General features: G+C 39.8%; 1 protein-coding gene across 1 annotated transcript in view; it reads left to right on the top strand.

Annotated features, from left to right (window-relative positions):
* Positions 1 to 230: 230 nt before the first annotated feature.
* The window catches only part of abca4a (ATP-binding cassette, sub-family A (ABC1), member 4a), a 51,502-nt gene continuing 26,761 nt past the window's right edge, over positions 231 to 24,971 (top strand). Inside the window, exons 1-11 of the mRNA XM_049566120.1 lie at positions 231 to 593; positions 2,843 to 2,954; positions 3,592 to 3,685; positions 3,823 to 3,964; positions 4,300 to 4,439; positions 8,711 to 8,838; positions 9,896 to 10,093; positions 16,048 to 16,137; positions 18,366 to 18,600; positions 19,930 to 20,069; positions 23,350 to 23,466. Coding sequence (XP_049422077.1) covers positions 2,889 to 2,954; positions 3,592 to 3,685; positions 3,823 to 3,964; positions 4,300 to 4,439; positions 8,711 to 8,838; positions 9,896 to 10,093; positions 16,048 to 16,137; positions 18,366 to 18,600; positions 19,930 to 20,069; positions 23,350 to 23,466 — 1,350 coding nt within the window. The 5' untranslated portion in view covers positions 231 to 593; positions 2,843 to 2,888. The remainder of the gene's footprint in view (positions 594 to 2,842; positions 2,955 to 3,591; positions 3,686 to 3,822; positions 3,965 to 4,299; positions 4,440 to 8,710; positions 8,839 to 9,895; positions 10,094 to 16,047; positions 16,138 to 18,365; positions 18,601 to 19,929; positions 20,070 to 23,349; positions 23,467 to 24,971) is intronic.

Here is a 24,971-nt window from a genome sequence, read left to right as displayed (position 1 = left end):
AATTTCACAGATAAGAAACAATAAATTGTGAGGACAATAAAGCCTCCACAAAAATAGCATTTTAAGTCTTGTGTGTGATTTATCCTGGCTTCATATGAGCAGACGAAATCTCACCTCGTCACTAGGCTAATTTATACAATGTAAAATGCCATAGGCTTGTGCTAATAACGTTAGCATGTTATATAAGCTTGGAAGGGTCCATGTCATTGGTTCAACAGCCCATTGGTTCGACATCCCATTAGTCCGACTGTCCGCGGTGCTGAACGGCTTGTGGCGGGCGTATAGTGCACCGTGACCGGCTTGAGGCGGAGCAGGCTCATGGCTTATGTGTTTCTCACTGTCTTTTTTATTTTAACCCACACCATGATCTTTTCCTGACCCTAACCAAGTGGTTTTTGTGCCTAAACCTAACCAGACATTAAGCACAGGGCATCATGATGATTTCGGAATGGACTTCGGAAGAATGAGTTTAATACATAGGTTTAATATGGTCGGAACAATGGGGTGTCGAACCAATGGGCTGTCGGACCAATGGGCAGTTCCCGCTTGGAAAACGTGTTTAGTATAAGACAGTTGTTTTGTCAGTGAACCTTGTGAGTTGTAATGGAGCCAAATTATGTACCGTTACCTTTATTAAATGTTTCTGTTGTCCCTGAATTTATATGAAAAGACGGAAAGATAGCTAGCTGCTAGGCTAATTTATACAATGTAAAATGCCATAGGCTTGTGCTAATAACATTAGCATGTTGTATTTATGGGGAAAATGTGTCTAGATAAAGACAAGTGTTTGTCTGTGAATGCTGCAAGTTATAGTGAAGCTGATTTGTGTACTTGTGTTTGAAATTGTCCATATTTAATGTGTGTTTTGGGTGTGTTTAAAATTAATTAAACTTTACAGTACTTCACAGAAACCTCCGCCGCCAACTAGTGTTTTGGAGGTGTAACTGCAGAGTGACAGACATTCAAAAGACAATATTCCTACTAAGCTGTTTGCATAGCTAAGGAAAATTAATATTTCCACTAATATTCCTGTTTACATGCAGCCATGCATACTCCCGTTAACGTGCCCCAGCATGTCATTTATCATGTCAAGATATGGAAAAGTGAAAAGGCTGGAGCTGCTTGTCATTTTGCTTCTTTGCATTGGAATAAGATTTTTCCAAAGTTTCCAACCAGTGGCAGACCTCTTTCTTTCAGTCCTTCAACCACCTTCTTGAAAAGGGCGGCGATGCGACCTATGCATATCCAAAAACCTTTTGATGTCCATATTTTCTAATATTTCTCTTAGACCCAAGGAGTAACTTGTAAGAATCTAAAAAATGGCCGAAATTCTGGGGCGTCGGTGGCTTATTGGATAGAGCAGACGCCCCATGTACAAGGCTGTTGCCGCAGTGGCCCAGGTTTGACTCCAGCCTGTGGCCCTTTGCTGCATGTCACTCCCTCTCTCTCCCCTTCACACTTGACTGTCCTAACAATTAAAGGCTAAAATGCCCTAAAAAATATCTTTAAAAAATAAATAAATGGCTGTATTTCTCCTTTAAAACTAATTTAACAATTAAGAATTATTCCCATTGTCACCACAAGTTGTGTGGTGTTACAGTTCACCAAAAGAAAGCTTTATCCATGTAATACAGTGAGCTGATAGACTATTACCAAGCAGCATGACGGCCTGTGAATGTAGAGAGATGCTAATTTTTGTTAAATTGTAATTACATTTGCATATTCACTCTCTATCAGTTTGAAGGATTATAACAGGGGCAGGATTACAACATAGGCCAGGTGGTTAGGTCATGTGTGCCTCTACAACGGATGAGAGCGTTAGCAGTCTCCCAGCACTGAGAAAGGAGATTAAATCAATCTGCTTAACTATTCACAAGGTCTGGATTCTAGCTGTGTTAGCAACCCCAAGGAGCACACGGTGAAATATTTGGTGTTATGCTTTATGTAGTTAGTATCACTCTACAGTGTGAGTGTTCTTCTGAGGTAAGTGATATACCATTCTAGACTATAGCCATACTTTGGGAATTTAGTCAATGTACGTGTAATTAGTGATGTGCTTGCCATAAAATTGCATAATAGTTGTAAATGACCAAGATTAAAGCTAATTTCGTTACATGCAGCGAGTGTGCGATAGTCAATGTTCTTGGGTAGTGACTTTAACCTTGAATAGTACTGAGAGAATGTTTATAGACTGTGGAAAGTTCTACTTTTTACACTGACCATGTGAAGTGTCTTGAGCTCATTAACCTCATTACAAAGCTATTGCTAGCCTTCATCACAGGATGAATGGAGGGACACCTCTATGGAGATCATCCACAACATTAAGCTTTCCTAATGCAAATTTTATGTAAAGTCATAAATGTTTTTGTAAAACATGGGGTAGCTTTATTTAGTAGGGGTGTAATGATACATCGATCTGGATTGATATTGATTCAGTAATCAATGATCAGTGTGAGATGAAAACATTTATATGCCATCATCTTCAAGATGCATCAATATTTTGAAAATCCCATGGCATGTCTTTGTCACCTTTTCCATCCAAGCGCACATTCTTTATAAACATTCAAACAGTGCTAACAGCCTAGCTACAGGCAGATAATGGTATGCAGCCAAGAGGAAATGAGGATATTCACTGATATTGTCTCATATCGATATCAAGCCACTGAATTGAATTAAATTGTATCGTATCACATCGTATCGTATCTTATCGTGGCGGACTTTGTGATACCAGCAAACATCGTATCATTGTCCAAAGAATCAATAACATCATATCATAATGTAACTTGTGATTCACACCCCTGTTGTTTAGCTCATACGAGTATTGTGATCTGGTTGAGTACAGGTTCGTCGGCTGGTGCCAGCCCCTGCGGGGGTGAAAAGGAGCAGCCATGGGGGCAGGAACACAGGTCAGACTCCTGCTGTGGAAGAACTGGACTGTCCGCAGGAGGCAGAGGGTAAAATCCTCTCATCTATTTATTACCTTCAAGTATCTTTCTTTGCAGATGATACCAACTAATTTACTGAAAAGTCTTTTTTTTTCATCTAAGATGTATGTGTTTGTGATCACCTGCAATATGTTTATGTTGTGGAACAATGCAAAAGCAAAATAATTAACTATATGAATAACTTCTTAGTTATGTTTTAAAGTCAACTTATCCTTCTAAATGCCTCTGAAAGGTGTAATACGGAAACTGGCATTAGCAATTTGCTAACTTGCAAAATTGATGGAAGTCAAAAATCAGATTCTATAAAAATACCTTATAGCCCAACATGATATTCTGATAAGACTGATTAAGGACCTTTCTCATATCATTTTGAAAGTTCTACTTTTGCTTTGCTTTTGTCTTGTGACTTTACATCATATCGTGTTGCTACCCAGCTGTAACTTTATTATACATTTTCAGTAATAACATTTAGCATAATTAAGATTCATTATCCATTAAGAACAAAGTACAGGGGCATTATTGGCCTATTACTTCAGTTTTTATACATCTAACACTTGCACTGACATCTGAGTGACTCGCTTACTGCCTTTAAACAACAACAGGATAAAATGCAGATTGACAGAGTTTACATTGTGCTCTCAACCAGGTGCGTTTCTTCATGGAGATCATGTGGCCTGTTATGCTGTTCATGGGGTTAGTGTGGCTAAGGAGAGTGAATCCACTTTACCGCCAACATGAATGTAAGCAAACAACTCTTTACCAAGAAAAAATATCAGAAACATCTCAATCCACAAAGAGAGAAATATGATATCTTATTCATGATTTATAAATGACTTGTGTGAAGCACCGAAAACCAACAGTATCCCCTCTTCCTCAGGCCACTTCCCCAACAAGGCCATGCCCTCCACAGGGGTCCTGCCATGGATCCAAGGAATCATCTGTAACGCCAACAACCCTTGTTTTCAATACCCCACCCGTGGTGAATCTCCTGGCATGGTGTCCAACTACAACAACTCAGTGTAAGCATCACCCTGGGCTGGTGGAGGGAGGTCATTTTAAGCCAGAGGTGTTGAATTCCTATGAAACATCTGATCTGAGACAAAAGGGCTGATTATGTAGTAGAGTCAAACAGAATATATTCATCTGGATTATATTCTACTGGTTTCAAAGCCTCAGTGTGTGCACATATATGAAGGTCTATATTCATGGGTGCAGCACACAATTTTGGGTCCTGTACATGGGCATTCTCTATGGACATCTACCAACATCCACAGCCACAGTCCTATACCCCTGTATATGCTTTTAATCTGCTGTTAAACAGGTTAAATGTGTGTGATTTTTGACTGCTCCTCAGATTGGCTCGGTTCTACATGGATGCCCAGGAGCTTCTTTTTAGTGACCCAGAGTTTCAGCAAGTTGGTCGCCTCTGGAGGGAACTGACTGCTATGAGTAACTTTATGGACACCCTGCGCACTCGTCCTGAACAGATCTCAGGTCAGTGCTCCAGCCTTTCGTCAACATACTGCAAAAACATTGTCTCTAAAGGGAAAACCCAACATCACTTGAACAGATGTGCTCAGCAGAATACAATTATCTTTCCGGATTCAGTTTAGTTGACAAACACGACAAAGGCCAGGATTTATATCAATTGTTGACCCTATGTTCCATCGTTCCTTTCCAACATTACCACCCACCCACAGATAAACATGCCAGTAAAAAACAACAGTAAACATATGTATATTATTTTTTAAAGACTGATTTCAGTGCACAAAACCATGACCTCATTTGGAGATGTTATCTAGCAGCCTCTGTTTGACCATTTTTGTAAAAGATTGTGGGTTGTGCACATCCTTTATTGCAAACAGGGAGTCTGTTCCACTCCATAGCACCAGCATAGATAAAAGAAACCTTAGCATGGTTTTGAATCTGTAAAGGTTCAGGTTAGTTACCCTAGCTTTTCTTGAGATTTTGAACTTTTTCTAACTTCTTAAAGTAATTGTCAATTTATATAGGGGCTCTGCCTTTTACAAATCTTATAGTATGGATATGACGCACTCAGCTGGAAGCTGTTGGAGCCGAAAGAAATGAGACCTGCCCATATGACTCCTGTGATAGAGCCCGAGCACTTTTCGGGCTGATTTGTATTGTACTTCTTGAAGTTTGTGTTTTAAGGCTTTATGAAAAGGATTTAACATTTTTTTTCAACCAGTATCATGACAATTTGTGTAGTATTTGTAAATGAACTGTGGTAAACTTCCCTCCATCTTACCAGATCTCCCTGCTCATCTTATTCTCTTATAATCAGACCAAACTCTAATCAAACTGTAAAACTATGCAGTGTTGATCAAACATAAACCAAGATTCGCACCTTAACAGTTCTCAGAAACATGTTTTAGCTTGCTGTTTAACTGTAATTCGGCACCATTTGTCACTAATATGCCAAAATGGCCAAGCTAGTATTACATCGCCCACCAGCGGGAACATTTAGTGGTCCTGGTTTTTGTAGGTTTTCTATCGTTTCAGCAAAAGCAAATGCCACAGCTCTTTTCCTTTGATTTCTCTGGTCATATAGCACCATTTGTTGAAAGACCACCTTTCCAGCAGTGAAATACTTTTTTTAAGTTCCAAATACCATGAACTAACGGTGCAGTGAGACTGGACAAAGCAGGAGGCCAGCAGTTTTAGGGATCCCTATCCAGTAATGTAGCCCTCCTGGCTAGATATCTAGCTCTTGCATTTACCTTCCCCAAAATCTTCAAGGCCATGAAAGCTCCCCCTAAGTTCTTATCAAGGATGCAACCCAGGTAGCTAACAGAGGACTTTGATGTAATAGATTCCTCTTAAATCTTAATACACCTTTCCCAGTAAGGGTTACTAGTGGAAAAGTTATATTAATCTTAATATACAGCATTGACTACATTTAGCATTGCAAAGTATTCTCAGTGTCCTGCTCCTGAAAGAGCATACAAATAGTTCTCATGGTCATGAGCTTACGCCTTTATTCTTCCTACTTTTTTGTTGCTGTTATAATTTGTAAAGATAAAATGAAACATGTAGAATTTTGGTACACTCGCCATGATTTTTTAAAACTTGGAACCATCATCTGGTCAATCACCGTGTCACAGTCTAGATCACGTCTCACACGTTTTCCCATCAGTCTGTCTGTGTATTTGTGTTGCCTAACAGGATTACATCACATGGGTTTAAGAAAGGCCCGTAACGTAAGCTGCTTACTTTCACCACCGTTGTGTTGTTTATTTGGTGGGAAACCAATCCATGCGCCCTCAGTCCATGCTCCTCTTTACGCGAGACAACAAAGCAACGTTCTCAAGGGACGCCATGCAAACAATTCATGTCAACATATACATGTACATCCATACTGTCTATACAGCATGTTTCCCAGCAAAATAAACCTTTACGATGGGAGTGGAAAGAGGCTGAGTGAATTCCAGCCTGTGAGTGATAACGTCTGGCTGCTCTCTGTGCTGTCACTCTCATGGAGAAATATGTAGATACACTAACAGAGCCAAAAGAGATATGCATCCACATTCCATGAAAGTTCCCATGAGCCCCGGGAAAGAAAATTAAATCATGTTGAGAACCAAGTTATGTAACTTTTCAAACTGACCCATCATGACTGGTCATATTAACAGAAAATGTGAGTGGACATGGGCAAGGCCCTTGATCATGAGCAAAGTGTGTGTGTGTTTAATTTATGTGTGCATACACCTATGTCCATGGGTCCATAGAGGTATATTCCCCATAATTATTACATAGCACAAAAAACGCCAACTGTCTATGGGCGGATTATAAAATAGTGGGCCCCTGGACACAGATATGCTCAGGAGCCCCTCTACCTCTCCTACATAGCAACAAGACACACAGATTTTGTGGTGATATTGCATCTCTTTGTAGTTGTTATGCTTTTTTATGGTTTTGTGTGTCATTGTGGTTATTTGGGTCTTTTTGAAGTCATTTTGTGTCTTTTTTTTGGTCATTTTGTGTTTCCTTGTAGTTATTTTGTGTCTTGTTGTAGTTTTCTTTTGTCTCTTTGTTATTTTGTGTCTCTTTGTGGTTGTTTTGTCCTGTTTTATGCCTCTGCGCCAGCGATAGCCATAGATGGGCGCATTATGTTTTCAGGTGGTCCATCCATCACATTCTCATGAACGTTTTATCCCCAGAATGCAAAACTTTGGCACAAATGTCCACTTGGACTGATTGAAGTGATTAGAATTTGGTGGTCAAAGGTCAAGGACACTATGACCTTGCTTCTGTCTCAGTCTAATGAACACAATATCTCAAGAAGGCCTTGAGGGAATCACCTCAACTTTGGCACAAATGTCCACTTTGAGTCAAGGATGAACAGATTTTGGTCAAAGGTCAAGGTCATTTTGACCTTGCATCCATCTAATTCTTCTGAACATGATATCATAAGAACACTGTGAGGGAATTTCTTCAAATTTGGCACAAACGTCCACTTTGAGTCAAGGATGAACTAATTTTGGTGGTCGAAAGTCAAATGTCAAGGTCACTGTGACCTAACAAAATGTGTTTGGCCCAAATTCAAGAATTCAAACTCTACTTATGACAAAATGTCACACAAATGTGTAAGTAGTATAAAAGGATGAAGTGATGATATTTTATATTTAAAAGGTCAAAGGTCAACTTCACTGCGTCATCATAATGATCTGCAAAAACACTTTTCTGACCATTATGCAATGACTAGTTTGCAGAGACATACAACCACGAGGCAGTAATTCTAGTTGTAGTTATTTTGTGTCTTGTTGCAGTTCCTTTATATCTCTTTGTGGTAATTTTGAGTCTCTTCTACGTTGGTGTATGTTAATTTGATTCAGATTTGGCAAGTGAAGGCCAGGGGGTCCTCTAACACTTTGGGCCCCTGGGCATGTGCCTGTTTGGCCCATTCAGTAATCCATCTATAACCTGTGTAGTATAGTTAGACCTTTTTAAAAATACACAATTTATGTAATTTCTGGCAGAGTGTTTGATGACAAGACTGACAACCACTCTGATATCTATTAAATATGGAGCTACAGTGAGCAGTTTAGCACAGTTGCTGGAGGCAGGCGGGAACAGTCCAACAGCCCATCAGCACTTGTAAAGTTCACTTATTAACACCTTATATCTCGTTTGTTTAATCATACAAAAATCAAAGTGTACACGTGAAAATAAAGGGACTTTTGTTTCAGTGATCAGTGCGTCATAAATGTTGGTGTGTGTAACCTGCTCACCACAGGAACAAGCAGCATCAATACAGAGGGTGTGATTTTGTCACTTTGCTATGTTGGCTAACTGGTCTGTCGGATATGTCTCACTGCCTCTTGGATAGAAGCAGGACTTCTAATAACATTTCCATTTCTTCTGTTCTTTTGAAATTAATACTTCCCCCACTTCCTCCCCCGTCTTACTTTTTGGTTTCTTTGTGGTTTCAAGTATGTGCAAGAGAACTGTATCATAAGGCAAGTCATTTCAGGGCTGAACCTGGATGCAGGCCACACCAGCACTTTACTTGACAAAGCAAACTTTATTCATGCACAGACAGGCCACTGGAAATAATGAGACAGTGCAGAGGTGGAGTGACTTCGTTGTATGTTCCTATCCTTGTAATGCAGCATATTTGTCACAACCTGTCCATAATATGTGCCACTCAGAGTTTTTTCAACTTACCCAGTGTTTTGTGGAGCATAGAAGAATTTCAAGTGCCATTTTTCATTCACTCGAACCGCCTGTGTCTCTCTCTGTAGGCCGAGGAGTAAAGGTGGAGACTATCCTAAAGGACGATGAGACTCTGACATCATACCTGCTGAGAGACGTTCCTCTGACAGAGTCTGTGGTGTATCAGCTAGTCCATGCCCAAATTAGGCCTGAACAGGTACACTGGCACACAGGCACATGATGGAAAGGATCCCTAAAGAGGTTGATCTTTTTGTTACAGAGTAAGATTATTTTTGTTTCACCAGAAACAGCCTTGAATCGCTGCCGCCAAACTCACCAGACTCCATTTGAATAAGCAGTAGTTTTATCATAGTAAAACACACTTCAGTCGAAGTCGACAGAAAAAAAATCACAATAACCGTCTCAGTTTGTCTTGGTTGGAATAAACCCTTAATTCACCCATTTAGATGTTTAGATTTGAAAATATTCCACAAGTAAAGACTTGTTCCCACCACTCCATATTTGTGTTCAAGGAGTTAACTTCAGGTATGACCTGATTCATTGGTATCAGTAATTCTGGCTGATAAACAGCTGGGAGAAATCCCCCTTTGGCAATTTACACACAGCAAAATGCACACATACATCCATGCATGCTACTTTATCCAAACACATGTGGCCAGCTGGCAAACCTCCCTTTAAAATACCGTAACACGCCTTCCTCTGAATCACTGCTTGCTTGAGGGTAATGTGAAGTACAAATGAGTCATCAACTCTGAATGAGCTATTAAAGATCGCATAAAAGGTGTTCACATCTGCAGCATTGCAAGCTTTACAATTAATGCAACTTTGGTCATATCTACTTACAATTCATTCATCAGACCCCTGTAGTCTCTTTTCATGCTCCTATCCCAGCATGCATTGCACACGCTTGACAGCTCAGCATATTCACAAGCAAATACTTTCATATCTATGGTCACACCTTTGGGCAATTTGGAGTTTCCACTTAACATAACCTGTTCATCTAAGAACTCGCTGACAGGATACATGTACAATATGCATTGTGACATTATAGAGGAAACAAAATTGAGTTTGATTGCTTTGGAAGTTTCCATTTAATGTTTAACTCTTTTATGTTGGGAGCCATTTTAATGCTAAAAAACAAATGGAAAGTACTGACTTGAGGTCACATAACACATCACAGTTTAATGTCAGTATTTATATGTTTAAATCTTCCAATCTAACCTACGTTACCTGTCCGCTTACATTTCTCCTAGTTTGCCTTTGGGGTTCCAGCCTTGCATTTAAAGGACATTGCCTGCAGCCTGACCCTGCTGGAGCGATTCCTCATTTTCCCCAGCCGCCGTGGACTCTACGCTGTTCGCAATGCCATGTGCATCCTCACCCCACAGCGGCTGCAGATCATTGAGGACAAATTCTACGCCAATATCGACTTTTTCAAGCTCTTCAGGCTGGTCAGTCTTGGCTGGGATGTTAGCAATATACTGCAGAGCAATTCTGAAAACTATTGTAGATATATAACACCTTCAGTAGCTACCCTCAGTAGGATGTGTGCCAAGACTCATTGCTAAAATCTACAGTCTGTTATTTAAAGGCTTAGACGTTTTAAAGCCATCCGTAATGGTCTGATTATATAACGCTCATAGAAACATCATTTTAAACGAGTGAAATGCATACATTTGACATAACTTGGCAGTTATCCATTTAGCTTATGAAAAGAGAAGGCCAGTATAAGTGGTTGGATGATTCCCATCTGGGGCGTTGCCATGTTTAGCTCATTTGCAAAGATCTTCAATGGCTATTCACAGAAGGCTGAGCCAGCTGCTGACTGGGTGACTTGAGGTTAAGCTGGCACAAAGCAATTTTGCAAATGTCATATCCTGCCAAATACTGTATGTGCAGGATATGACATCTGCAAAATAGTTATCAAGCAGTGTGATGTAAGTGTTAAGTTTTAACCACAGTATGGGTCTGATTAATGCATTAATCTTGTTGACAAGAAAATGTATGAAGAGCTTTTGTTGTTCAAGTCTAAAGGAAACCTACTGATGTTCTTAAATAACAGCATAATATTGTCACAGTCGACATTTTACAGCCATGTTTATTATACTTAAACTGCACCCAGTATGGTAACACTTTAAACTAACATCATTAATAAATCGCAAAGTAACACTAAATTAAACTTTAGTAAATAATTATTTTACTTTTAACAAAGAAAATGAAATGATCATTAAAATGTTTACTATTTTTAAAAAGTGATATTATCTTTGTAATTTTGACACTTTATTTGTGCACACATTATAACATGTTATACCTTACTATCTTACTATATCTTACTATACAATGACGAAAACTCCGTCTGTGTGTCTGTTCCACGTTTTTCTCCTCACTGACTTGGTCAATCCATGTGAAATTTGGCACAGTGGTAGAAGGTCATGGGAGGATGTGAATGAAGCAACATTACATCAATTGGCCAAAGGGGGACGCTATAACAACTGATTGAAATTGCCTCTCCTCATGAGGAACACATTTGCTTCAAGAACCCATAACTCCCGGTTATATAGATTTTCCACCATATTGAATTTTTTGAAAAACACTTAAAATCGATCTCTTCCTAGGAAGTTTGACTGATCTGCATGAAACTCGGTGAACATAATCTAGGGACCAATATCTAAAGTTCCCTCTTGGCAAAAGTTGGAAAACTTCCTAAAACTGAGCTTCTATAAGGCAATGAATATTGTGGAGGGCGTGGCTCATCACATACAGGTGTATAACATCTCAAGGGTTTCACCCATCACCACGCAACTTTGTAGGCATATGACCACACATAATCTGAGGGGACCCCTCCATTATTGACCCCATCAAACAAAATGGGGGCGCTAGAGAGCTAATTTCTTATCTAGGCCTAACCGCCATATGGATTTTTACTAAACTTGGTAGATATGTAGAACAGGACGCCTCAAGGTGACTGGAGAAACTTCACTCTAATTGGCAACTGGGTGGCGCTCTAACAACAGAAAAATGCTTAAAAATGGCTAAAATGCGACCGATCACTGTGGCTCCCCCTGTGGCTGAATGTTTGCTTTTTTCTTCTAATTTTTGGTATGACTAAGTCATGGCATGGTATGCTGTACATAATCACGGAAACTGTCAGTGTGTCATTCTGTCAGTCAGTCATTCTGTCTGTCCCACATTTTTCTACTCACTGACGTGGTCAATCTTTGTGAAACTGCACATAGGCATTGAGGATTGGTATAGGTAGAAGGTGACAAAGCTACCAATGGGTATGGATTAGTATGATATTAATTATTTGTTAATATATATATATATATAAATATTTATAAATATATTATGAATACTGTTAAGGGCATCAATAAGTATTGCGACTTTATAATGGCCACCTTAATAACGTTTATAGATGATTTACAAACCAATTATTAACAATTAACAAAGTGTTATAAATATGTGGTCCCTCTATCTATAATTTTTCATACAGTTTTTTTTTAATTTAATTTAATCATGGAATTTCTATGACTATTAACTCTTAAAATAACATAAATTATAGCATTAAACATAATTGTAAATGTTTATTTTATTGTTTGCTAACAGTAAAATAACTTTAATAATAATGGTTAAAGTGTTACCCAAAATAATGAAAGAGCTTAAAGAGGTACATCTACTAGCTCAGAGTCATCATGCTTTAATGCTATCTCTCATCACTGACTCACAGATTCAGCTCTGTTCCCCTTACTTTGTACACTCAGTGTATTAGCTGATGGTTGCAGCTCATGTCTGACTTCACATCAGTAGTCTGTGCTCAAATCACATCTGGATCGAAACTTGACAAGCCCACACAGGCCTATCATACAGCATGTTTAATGTCGGGAGCTGCAATGGATAAACAGCTGGTAGTATTTTTGTAAAAGCTCTGACTCACAGGGTGGGACAAGCAGTTCTCAGGGAAATGCACGTTGGCTTTGTGTCTAAAGTAAATAAAGTCTACTGCAGTACATCATTATCCAGGAATGTTAAAGTGACAGTATTTTAATATCTTAAAGAGTCTGTATGTGGCATTCAGAGCGTTAATATAGCAGCAAATCACTGTTTGCTCTGTAAAGATATAGTGGAGTAATAGTCCTGCCATCTGTGTGTGTGTTGTTATCCGAGCTTCTCAGTATGTTAGTGCATGTGTGTATCCCACAGGCTATTTCATCACTGCCACTTTGCACTGCGCTCATACAGCACTTAATGCTTCTATTGGGATGATGATGTTAAAGTGTAGCACCCACCCTCTGGTTCCACCCTGGTTAAGACTGTCTGAGTAATTAATTCTTTTCTAAATACAGAAAACAAATTTGAGACAAACTTGAAAACTGCAAACATAAAAATGACCTCTAGAAATGAATCAGCTAACCTCACTTAGTTGAGGAAATTACTGGGAAGATCTTATTACTTTTAAGCAGGGCCTTATTTATCTGCATGACTTCACTAAGAGTGTGCTGTAGCTCAGCCAACACGCGGCAGATAGGTGCAGGTGATGTGAAACAGCCATGAGCATTAGCTGAGCAGGCAGACCTGGCCTCCGTGTGTAATTAGCTTAGTGAAGAGACTCCTCTGTTTGGTAATCACAGGGCACTTAGAGTAAACATGTCCCACAATGAGACAGACAACAATGGCTGACCTCTGCCTCATCTTCATCCAGGTACAATTACATGGGTCTGAGCCAAGTGAGTTACGTTGATTGTCTGTCTTGTACTATTGCAGGTAAAGCTAAAAAAAGTGCTTGATTTTGATGCCATTTATACCAGTAGGAACAACGTCACAGCAGCGTGTGTTGTTTTCACTTTGTGAGTCAGTGTGTGTTTATGTGTGTGTGTGTGTGTCCTGGAGACACCTGTTGCTGTTACTGGAGCTACTACAGAAGCCATTTTGAGTATTTGGCCAGTAGTTGTCTTATTGTCTGTGTACAGATTTGGTCACATTGGTGCAAGATACAGTCATGAAACCTTACAGCTGTGTAGCTGATATCAGAATGAAGGCCGCGGTCAAGACAAGTGTAGTCTGAGCGAGGGCGGTGGAAGAAGGGGGGCAGGAGATAGGAAAGAGGGCCATGACCCCTCCACTTCCATCACAAGATGATCTCAAGTTTTCAGACAAATTCATTTCTTTATGTTATGGTTGAATTGTGTTTAGTGTATAAATTCAGTAGCTTTCTTTGTGTAAACAGTTTGTTTACAATGTCCCTACCTGAGAGAATGTGAAAATCTTTCCAATGCCCCAGAATTTCAGGGTAGAGACCTGTCCATGATTTGTGTTCACATAATGACATTCCATCATATACTCAAGATTCATAGTGCGAATAGCAATCTTATGCTCATCAACTCTCAGTGTTAGATGTTGTTTAGTTTGGGTGACTGCAGGGACATTTCAATGTATTGATATGAGTGCAACTGCAGTTTATAAATGACTGGATTCTGAATGTCTTAATCATGTTTGGGTGTACAAAATCATGCATGAGTGGAGTTAGAGCACAATGACCACAGTGAGGAAAAGCCAGCAGGGTGACATGGTGTCTCACCAAACACTTTCTGTATGGTAACTTTTGGAACCAAAAGTAACCCTTCAGACATGGTACCTAGACCCTAGGTCCGCTTAGCATTTCCATTACAAACAGTACCCTTAAATGTGGACGGTGTTCTTGTCACTCACTGCTCCGTCCATCACTCACTGTATTTCCTCACAGATGGAATGTCTGCATCTCATTTATCGTCTACAGAACGAGGTTGCTCGCTGACATTTTCAGAACAAAATAGAACAGGCTGCAGTGAGAGTCTCTCTCCATGGGATATTTGAAATATCGGGTTTGTGCATTTAGTCCTTCTAAGGCAAGCATAGCTGGCTGGACCCCACAGGAGCGACTTTTTTTCCCAAGTGAGGATTAGAATATATACAGTTCACATAGTCTGGTCGAAATTAATATATACATTTTCAAAAGTTTTAAGATGCACCTATTACTAAAAGTCTGTGTCATCCATGAGAGACCAAAAAAAAAAACAACAAAAGTAAGGGTCAAAGTTGTCATATTGTAATTTAAGGTGTGTTGATGGATTCACGTTGTGGATTCACTGAGTACATTACAAGTTAAAGTTCCACCTTAAAATTTCGGCCCAGTGAATTAAGTTTTTTTTCTCCGACTCCAGCTGCTGTGAGAGGCAGCAAAACATCCTTTATTTTTATAGTTATATTTTACTAATGTAAAACTTGGCACAGTATGAGCAGTGGTTACAAAACCAGCCACAACTCAGCCCTGAGCAGAGTGACCGTCCTCTACTGACCAATCAGACTGCAGTGTTCACAGCTCCACCTTTAAGTACCAGATCTGTGTGCTAGGTACCCCAACAGAGGGGGGACCAAACATGGGGATGGTACGGAACGGTTCCATTGGAACCATCCACAACTTTTCACTGTGGAAATGGAAAACATGTGCACCAAACTGAACTGTACTGAACTGTACCAAACTTATTGGGAGAAACAGGAGTTTAAGTGGAAAATGGAGGTTTGAAAAGATAAGAATGTTAGTGAAAGTTATGGGGTGTTCGAAAAAGATCCCTAAAAGACAGAAAGCATTTTAGGATGTTCCAGTGTTTAGGCATTGTTTGGTATTGTTGCTGGATGATGAAGCAAACTCTTCAGGAAGGTGGGAATGTTTGTCTGTGCTCACTGCTCGCTGATAGGCTCAATCTATATATGTGAGAGGGAAGGATGTCTCTTCTGGCAGCTCTGTGTCTTGGCCTCGAGCTGCTTCCTGGAACCTTTAGCCCATTGTGTTGTGAGCTGGCTGGAAGATCCCTGGGCCAAGCAGCAGATCCTCAAGAGAAAGCAGTGCTCAGCAGATACAACACATGAATGATGAAGGCAGTGTTCAGGTGTTTCTCTCTGGTCCACCAAAACATGTTTATGTCACAACATATTTTAATCACCTAACTCTCTATGAATCTGTTTATAATACAATATTTTTTACTGTTTATTTTTAATCTGGTGGAAATTGGCTAGAAATAAGTTGCTTTACAGCACTGAGACATATTGCTTTATGGCATAAAACAAGAACTTCTTTATTTTGTCAGACAAAGAAAATAAGACAAATACTTTTAAGTTGTGTCATGCCACCTGGTCAGACTGCTTTTATCAAGCATCAGCTCAGACAAACAAAGTGACTCCAGGGAGGGGGACAATAGTAACATTCTCTGTGTCAGAAAACAATCAGGTTCTTGGGAAACGTGGGGTTATATTTGAGAAATATTGCACATGCAAAATGCAAACGTTTGACGCTGAAATGTTTGCACCAAGTAAAAGTGACAAATATGTTGAAGTATTTATATTGAGATAATGTATTTATGTTTCTCTCCAGCTTCCTCGTGTGCTGGACAATTACTCAGAAGGCCTTGAAATCCGTCTCTGGGTACGGGTCGTCTCTGCAGTCTCGGACAAACTGCGAGAGGTAAGCCATGGCCTGTGCAGCCCCCAGTATAGCTCCACTCAAAGTTCACTGCCTGCTATATTTAGCTGTCAGGAAACAGTTGCTTCCTCTCGCCTGAGATTTTACGCAAACACAGACAGTAGGGGGATTTCATTTAGTGCGTATGAGGAAGGCTAAATCCAGAACAGCTACACCTCTCTAGCTTTAAAAACAGATAGATCATCATAATGGGATCAACCCAATGGAAACAACACAGAGGCTGCAAGAACAGGTGAAGCCTCCAGATGTGGAGAAGGTTAAACATCAGGAGTGATTGAATGGTCTGTTTGTGTTTGTCTTTCTCTCAATGACACTGAGTCCATGCACATTGTTATTCTTCTCCTTAGATTACCCTCATCACTGTTTTCACTTTTAGCTTGGTCACTGCTGAATAAGTTGTCTTATTTATATGTTTATTCTAAACATCCAGCACACACTGGCGTGTGGAAATACTGTTTTGTTTGTTGTGGATGTTTCTATGGAATATTTGGTGAAGCTGACAGCCTGACATCCTGTTGGCAAGACACTTGTCTTTGTCTCGACTGTAGACAGTCTGCAGTCGAGACAGACGACGTGCAACAAAATTGGAAAAATAACCTCAAACAAAACAAAAAAAAACCAAACTTTGTGATCAAACAAGGCCAAAAAAGAAAGAAACTTAACAGTGTCACCTTATCTCTAAAATATCAACAACAACCTCATTTACAGCTTTGTGACGATGCATTTTTCATATGAAGTTAGGAATTAAGTTAAGAACTATTTAACATAGAAAGTAACACACAATGAATGTTGTGTCAGCACTGATCACTGTAAGACTTGAAAGTAGTAGATGTTTTCACACATCTACTTAATATGTACTGTATATGTATTTTTAACATTTTCAAATATACTGAATTAAAAACTGCATGTAAAATTGAAATGCTTATAGTATGAGCAACACATTCTCACTCCGACCTTGTCACATATTGACGTGCTTGGTCATGGACTTTCCACTAAAACACATGGTTGGGTTTAGGCAACAAAAGCAAGCTCTGCATGTTGACAACTTTGGAGTTAGACCGGGCTCGTATGAGAAATAGTGGCTGATGTCATTTTGTTTGAGGTAATTTGATTGGCTGTAGCTGCTGTAACTGTTTTGTTTAAAGTTTAATTTGCTGAAGGCCTCTTCATTTTTCTCCTCACCCTAAGGGCACAGTTATACATGAGCAAAATGAACACAGATTAATATTCACCACCATTCACTTCAATTCAATGCAAGCAAAAGGTTGAATAAAATATTTACTACTGGTGGCGAAGCAAATTCTCATCTTTGAGTCGTGTGAAGTTCATCTTTAGTGAACTGTGACAGGCAAAGTCGCAGCCTCAACTAATAGCAAAGACTTATGTGTGGTTGACCCTGTTTGTTGCCTTGTCTCACCAGCTGACACTGTATGATACTGGCAAGAAAAATGGAAACTGCCCCACATGAGAGATGCTGGCAGTGAATCAGGAGAGTCAGTATTTAATAGATAGCTAGCTAGCATTCAGCACCTGTGGCTCAGAGGTAGAACGGGTCATACACTAATTTGAAAATGAGTAGTTTGATCCTCCAGTCCGAAGTATCCTTGGGCAAGATACTGAACCCCAAATTGCTCCCGATGGCTGTTCCATCGGTGTGTGAGAGCGTGTCAATGGTGACTGAGTGGCAAGTGGCACCTTGTATAGTAGCCTCGGCCACCAGTGTGTGAATGTGTGTGAATGAGTCAATGTGACATATAGTGTACAGTAAAAGCACTTTGAGTGGTTGGAACACTAGAAAGGTGCTCCACAAGTGCAGTCCGTTCAGCTAACAAATACAACCATCACATCTGGCACTCCCCAGCATGAATATCGCCTCTGCAGTTGATAGTCGTTTACCTACATTTGCTCATGTGTTACTGTTCCCTGATGGTGGAACATGATTATCGAATCACCATCAGGTGTGTGACTATAGGGTGTAACCTATGTAACATATCGGAGTCAAGAGACTTGGTTTTGGCTTTAGGTATTGTTTACTGTATTTTTCAACTTTCAGCAAAACCCTGCATACCCAAAATAACTCTTCAGCATCATCGACTCATGTTACTATTGGACATATCTTTAACATGAAAGAACTGCCATGTGTTAAATCTCAAAGTGAACACTTCTCTGCTCTCATTTAAGATCTGTTGTCCTTGTTTATCTCTCCACAGTTATTCCATATGAATAGCTCCAGGGAGCTCCTCCAGGCTGTGACTCCTCTCTTCCAGAACAACCTTTCCTTGAGGCAGGTGATGGCCGCTGCCTCCAGCCTGGTGTGTGGCTACACTGAAGGTGCTTTCTCCAGAGTCACCTCTTTTAACTGGTACGAAGACAATAACTACAAAGCCTTCCTGGGAATCAGCAGCGGCAGGGCCCGGGCCAGTGACACATACGACAACAGCACTAGTGAGTAGACCATTTATTAGTGCACTGGTGTGACACATATTTGAGTTGGCGTTGTTCCAGTCTCAAGCTTTTGGTTTTACTTATAAGCCAGAGGCTTTGTTGTTGTGACTGGAACATTGTCTGTGTCATTTTTTCTGGAGTAATTGTTCTTAAATTTCTGTTGAATGTCAGTGGATCTACTGGTTTAGTGTGACAGACTCATGAGGTTTGAACATTATCACTTCACTTACCTCTGCCAAGAATTTTGAATGCAATTTGGTGCAAAACAAAAATCGAAACAACAAGATAAAAGCTAGGTTAGTGCTGGTCTTACTCTAGTGGAACCCCCATGAGGTCATTTCTAAATCCTGTTATGGCCCATATATTCTGGCCACCTTCTGAAATAGAAAGGCAAAGTCTCTCCCCTTCCCATGTCCTCCATGGGAACTTATTTTGGAAAAAAATATGCACAGTAGTCAGCGGCATGAGATGAATAATTTTAAGATCCCATTTGAATTGTGCCATGAATTACACATATGTTTGTCAATTTCACAGATTATTTTGCAAGTCAAGAAAGTTGCAGTTTGTCATAGAGCCTATTAGTTTTATGTGAAACTGCTCACTACACCTCTCATCTCACACAAAAGACATCAACAATACCAGCTAGCTAGCTAGGTGAAATAGCCACGCACATGTTCCACGCACAAATGTAATGTAATGTATTCAGTGACTCCTGGTCTTTTTATCTGCTTCAGTAAAAGAGAAAATTATGACCTCACTTAGGTGACGTGTAGTCGTTCTAATTATGTATTTTCAGTATTTTTATTACACAAACCATGACTCTCTTTACGCGCTAAATTATCTTTTAAGTTGTGACCATCATATGTGTAATTCATGGCACAATTAAAACAGGATCAACAAATTGATTTGTCTCTTACCATTAACTATCGTAAGCATTTTTTGGGGGGGAAATAAGTCAACTACAGGTTTCATCCAATCATCACCCCACTAGATATGGTATATTTTATATTTTTAACACATATTTGTCATGGTATGTATCATACTTCTTGTCTCGTTTTGTAGTTTTATGTATGGTGTTTAATTGTGCCTTTTTTTTTCCTTTTTTTTTTTTACAAATCATAGAAGATTTTTTTTTAAATCTCTGTACCCTGCATGCCACTAATGGCCTCTGCCCCAGCACTACAGATAAAAAATAGTTTTTAGCTATAGTTTCCATACTAAATTATCAATAAAATAAAATAAATAAAAACAATTGATCTCTTATGCCATCTGCCATATTCTCTTTCAATAATTTGTATCAGTTATATAAAACATAACCTTTCCCTGCAGCTCCTTTCTGCAATGATCTGATGGAGGAGCTGGAGTCTGACCCCGTCACCAGGATTGTGTGGAACTCTGTCAAGCCCATGCTGATGGGACACATCCTCTACGCCCCCGACTCGCCGGCTGTCCGGCAGATCATACGAAATGTAAGCAGCACAGGCCACTTGTTGGAGGCAATACTGTAATACAATATTCCAGTGAGTTATTGTAGTAGGATTCTGCACATACACTGAGAGCTTACTCTGTCTCTTATATTGAGTTTCTGTTAGAAAGACTTGATGCATTTTACTTTGCACAGGTTATTTTGAATGTATAACATATATATTGAGAGAATGAAAAATATAAAATAACAAAATATTCCAGATTACCACCTTTATATGATTTCTGTCACCTCATGACATCCACATCTTTGATTTGGAGCAAGAAGCTTTCAGTAGTGAACAATGCATTTTCCCTCCAAAGGAGATCAGCTCTCCTCATGTCATGTCCAGCCCTTTGTGTCTCGATGTCGATACTTGTTGGTCAAAGCCCTTCAGGGGGGCAGCAGTCATGGATGGCTTGGTTGCAATGGAAGAACACAGGCTGATCAGTTGTGGTGACTACCACACAGTCTACTGGCGCCACAGCTTTTTCAGTGTTATGTAAGCAGTAAGGGACCATCCGTAAAGACGTGTGATCATGCACACAAAGACACACACTCGCATTTCCTCTTTCCTGACCTTTAATGCCCTCTTTGTTTTCCTCTTCCCTCAGATTGGGATCTTAATTGCACCAAGAAAGTAATGACTAAAGGGTTAAGTCATTTCTTTACGAGACCGAAAACATGGCCTCTGTGGGCTCTTTGTTTTCTTCCTCTTAACTCTGTCACGCATCACTTTGTTTCAGAAGAAACTCCAAGTGAAGCACCATGCATTTAAACATATGTTTTCACGCTTTATGTGACTGCTCTTGTGTATAATGATGAGGTACGCTGGTTTCCTCTGCATCCCACCATCACTGGTACTTTACTTGGTTACTCTTAACAAACACAGGAGGAACACACAGGCCATATCATTCAGATCTGCGTAAAAACCTTGGTGTTTCTTTTCAGTTAAATTTGATATACTGAACATTTTCAGAATTAAAATCAGATTCGTTTAAAAAGTAAATTAGCAAACCTCATAGTTCAGTACATCTGAGCTCTTATTTCTTTAGTGTTTTATGCTCCAAAATGGCAGTGGCCCAACATACTGTAATGTCAGACCATTTAAAAGGTGTGTCTTTAAAAGCTTTATATACTGTTTTCTAGCCAGTGGTGCCCCTAAGGGGGCAGAAGACGTGGGGGCATGGCCCTTAACTGAAGGCTGACATTACTGTCTTTAAGAAGCTGTGCTGCGCTCATTTTTTAAGCTAGCATGAAGGTAGAGATATCATTTGAAACTAAATAACCTAAGGCATCCATGTCTAACAACCATGTTGGCGTTGCTTGTCATAAAGGGGGCTAAAAAATGCTCCACAAATAGGCAAAATTTTGGGAAAGGAATTATTGGCATGGTGATTTTCAAAGAGGTCCCTTGAACTTTAACCTCAAGATGTCTCAGTTGAGTTCAGTTTTATTTTTAAAGCCCAGTATCACAAATCACAATTTGCCTCAGAGGAATTCACAGCATATGACATTTCTTTGTCGCTGAACCCTCGCAGCAGATAAGAAAAAACTCCCCCAAAACAACCCTTTAACAAGAAAAAATGCCTGACTGTACCCACAAATCTCCCCTAAAATTGAGAAAGTTTGCTCTCAGTAAATGTTTTTCCCTACATTCAATGAACTCCGTCAAATTACAGCTGTTTATTTGTCTTTTTAAGAAAACTGAAAACCAGCCTATTGGAAGAACAATGATTTGCCTATTGTGTATGTACACATACATAACACATTATTGTGGAGGTTGTTGTGGAACTCAAAATAGAGATCCAGATAAATAGTGTTATTAACTGTAAAATAAGACACCAATGTGCATCACTGTGCAATTTTTAACTCTCTATATTGACATAGTTTTCAGCTACCCCAAGCAAATTCTTTAAATTCAGTTATGGCTTTTGGTTTTGGTGTGACACCCCAATATTTTCAGTGGCCTCAAATGGCCACCACTATGAATATTTTTGGGGCACCCCTGTATCTGGCATCTTAACAAATACAGCTGTATGAGTGCTAGTCTTACATAAATGGTGTGAAAGAGCCCAGCAATCATGGATAGGTTTAACTAGATGACCAATTTTTAGTACTTCTCGGCTATGAAAAAAGCATAGGCATTTATTCAGTTGTCTTATGGTCAGCTCCAGACACCCCCCAAAAAAACAAAGAAACATCAAAGAATCAAAGAACTCAAGAATAGCTGATAGGGACCATGTTTGCAATGGTGCTGGAGCTCTAAGCAAACTCCTTGATATGTGTGTTACCCTCTTACATAGAGCGGAAGATGCATCTGATTAGGTCGTGTGAGGGCACCACAAGCGTTTCATTAAGTTTAATAGATAATACTTTCAGAAGTAAACTTACTACATGCGCTCACATATGTAGGTATATGCTAAGTTAAGCACAAAATACCCCACATCTTGGCCAACTACAAGATTCTTCCACTGCCCCCTTGAAGAAATCACCTCAAGTAATCCCCCCACAGTCCTCCTCCTGCTTTTGCCTGCCGTTTTAAACTGCCTCAGGGAATGAGGAAGCACTCACTTGTGGGAACCTGACTGGGATTCACTGGGCAGGCTGAATGCATTCGGCCAGTTGTCACCAACAGCCTCTATTGTCACCCCGGCTCCATTGTCCCCATTGTCACCCAAAATCAGACACACACAAGAGGAAGGCGTTTAATTGGGTGTACTCTTGAGTGCTTTCATCCCCCACTGCACATGACTGAATACTGAAATAGCCAGCCTTTGGTATTTGCCTCACAAAGCACTGTACCCACACACATCCAGGGTTTTAACGATAAGCGTGCAGTAAATATTTGACGATTTGGCACAGAGTGCATTTGTCGCACAGTTGCTGGTTATCTGAACAGGCCCGCGGGAATTCTTTGTGTGAGAATGTGTGTGTTGTCTTTGCAAAGCCTGTTTTCACAGAGAGTTTAATGTGGGAATGGTATGTAGGAGATTAGGAGAACTGCGACAATGTGTGCATTTGAGTTTCTGAATGTCGTGTACACATGTGCACGTGTGAGTGAAGTTTCCCCCAACATGTTGATTTCTTCTATACATGTGTGAAAAATGTTTGTATTTGCATACGTTTTACATGTTTCTGAATGATGTGCACCCTGATATGGACATTTGTGAGAATAGTTGTGCGTGCATGTCTATTTTTATAACAATTTCCTGCCCTTTGATTGTTGAAACACCAACCGCTTGTTTACATACATGTGCACACACACATTTCTATTTCTACCACAGGCAAACACAACATTTGAAGAGCTGGAGAGGCTGAGGACGATGGGGAAGGCCTGGGAGGAAGTGGGTCCTCAGATTTGGGCTTTTTTCCAAGACGGAGTCCAAGTCAAGATGATCCGGGTAGGACAGCAATATAGTGTGACTGAATAATGGGGTATAAACAGTACACCATAAATAATGAGAACACGTATCAAGTAAGTTTCTACCATGTCTGGTAGAAACTCCTTTAATATGCAACCAAATATTGGGAGAAGACAAAAGATTGCAAGCAAGATAACTGCATTTTAAATCACAGCTGACTTTACTTCTCTTGTGGTCTAAAATTACATCCACATAAAAGCTCCTCTGTACCAAATACAGCAGATATGATCAGGATTCGTGTTGCCATTCAGCCGACATCCAATGCCAAACAATTGTCCCTTTCAACGAGGTGATTAATGATGTTATTTTATCCTGATCTTTTCCTCACTGATCATTTTTGCCGAGGCCCCAGGAGTTCACATAGTTTCCTGCTTGAATACAGAACCTTATCTTACCTAAATATGCCATCTCTTTCCCTTTTCCATCCATCCCCTTCTCTTTGAGTGTCAAACTTTCCCTGTTATTCCTCCTTTCTGCCTCTATAAAACCCATCATTTTCTTGTTTTTGTCTTTGTTTGAGTGCCTCTTATATTATAATCCTCCTTGTTATACCTTTTCCTGTGAAAGACAAATGTAATAACACTGTTAGTGCTTTGATCAAAGGGACAGTTCACCCTAAAATCAAATAGACATATTTTTTTCTCGTACCTGTGGGTAGTGGTGTAAGGTAGTTACCACAGGCCCACTCCTGTGACGGCCCCAGTGCAGGCTTGTTACTAGTTATAAGGCACCATCACAGGCAACTGTTTATAAAAAAGCCAAAGGAATCTATTTTAGGGAGCTTTGCTACTTTTTCCTCCTGTTCATTTCTCTCTTGTCCTTTCTTAGCACCACTTTTATGTTTAAAAGGCATGTGTGCTTGCTGGAGTTGCAGATATGCTCAGCTTGTCAGTCTTGACTGATTTTGAGCCTGAGCTAGCTACTGTATGATGTTGTCTCGTCACATGATCAAATAGAGACTCGACATACAATCATACAGTTTATTCATAGTATTTATATTTCATGTAGAATAAGGATATAATTTTGTTATAGGTTGCTACTGAATATTCTACCAAAACAAAAGGAAAGAAAAGAAAAAGAAAATCATGATGGAGATTGGTTTGCAATTTTGAGGGCATATAGCCCATTGCAAATGGCACCATTTTTAATTTAATATCAGTTCTTCTTTGAACACAGTTGTAGTTTGGAGGTGGCAATTTGAATCATTCGCACCCCACCCGACGGGCCCCAGTGCAACCGCACTGCCTGCACTATCTATATTTACGCCCCTGCCTCTGGTGCTGTTCATCATTCTAGATGATATTGGATGTACAACTGTCTGCATTCTCTCAAATATAATGGAACTAGATGGCACTCAGACTGTGGTGCTCAATGTGCCAAAAAAAAATCGATAAACTGAAAAACTCAACAGCAATGTCTCTTTTCAGAAATCATGACCTGGTTACTCAAGATAATCCACAGACCTTGTTGTGAGCAGTTTCATG

Source organism: Epinephelus fuscoguttatus, linkage group LG21, assembly GCF_011397635.1.
Source record: "Epinephelus fuscoguttatus linkage group LG21, E.fuscoguttatus.final_Chr_v1".
Classification (NCBI taxonomy): domain Eukaryota; kingdom Metazoa; phylum Chordata; class Actinopteri; order Perciformes; family Serranidae; genus Epinephelus; species Epinephelus fuscoguttatus.
This window is presented reverse-complemented; position numbering and strand designations above follow the sequence as displayed.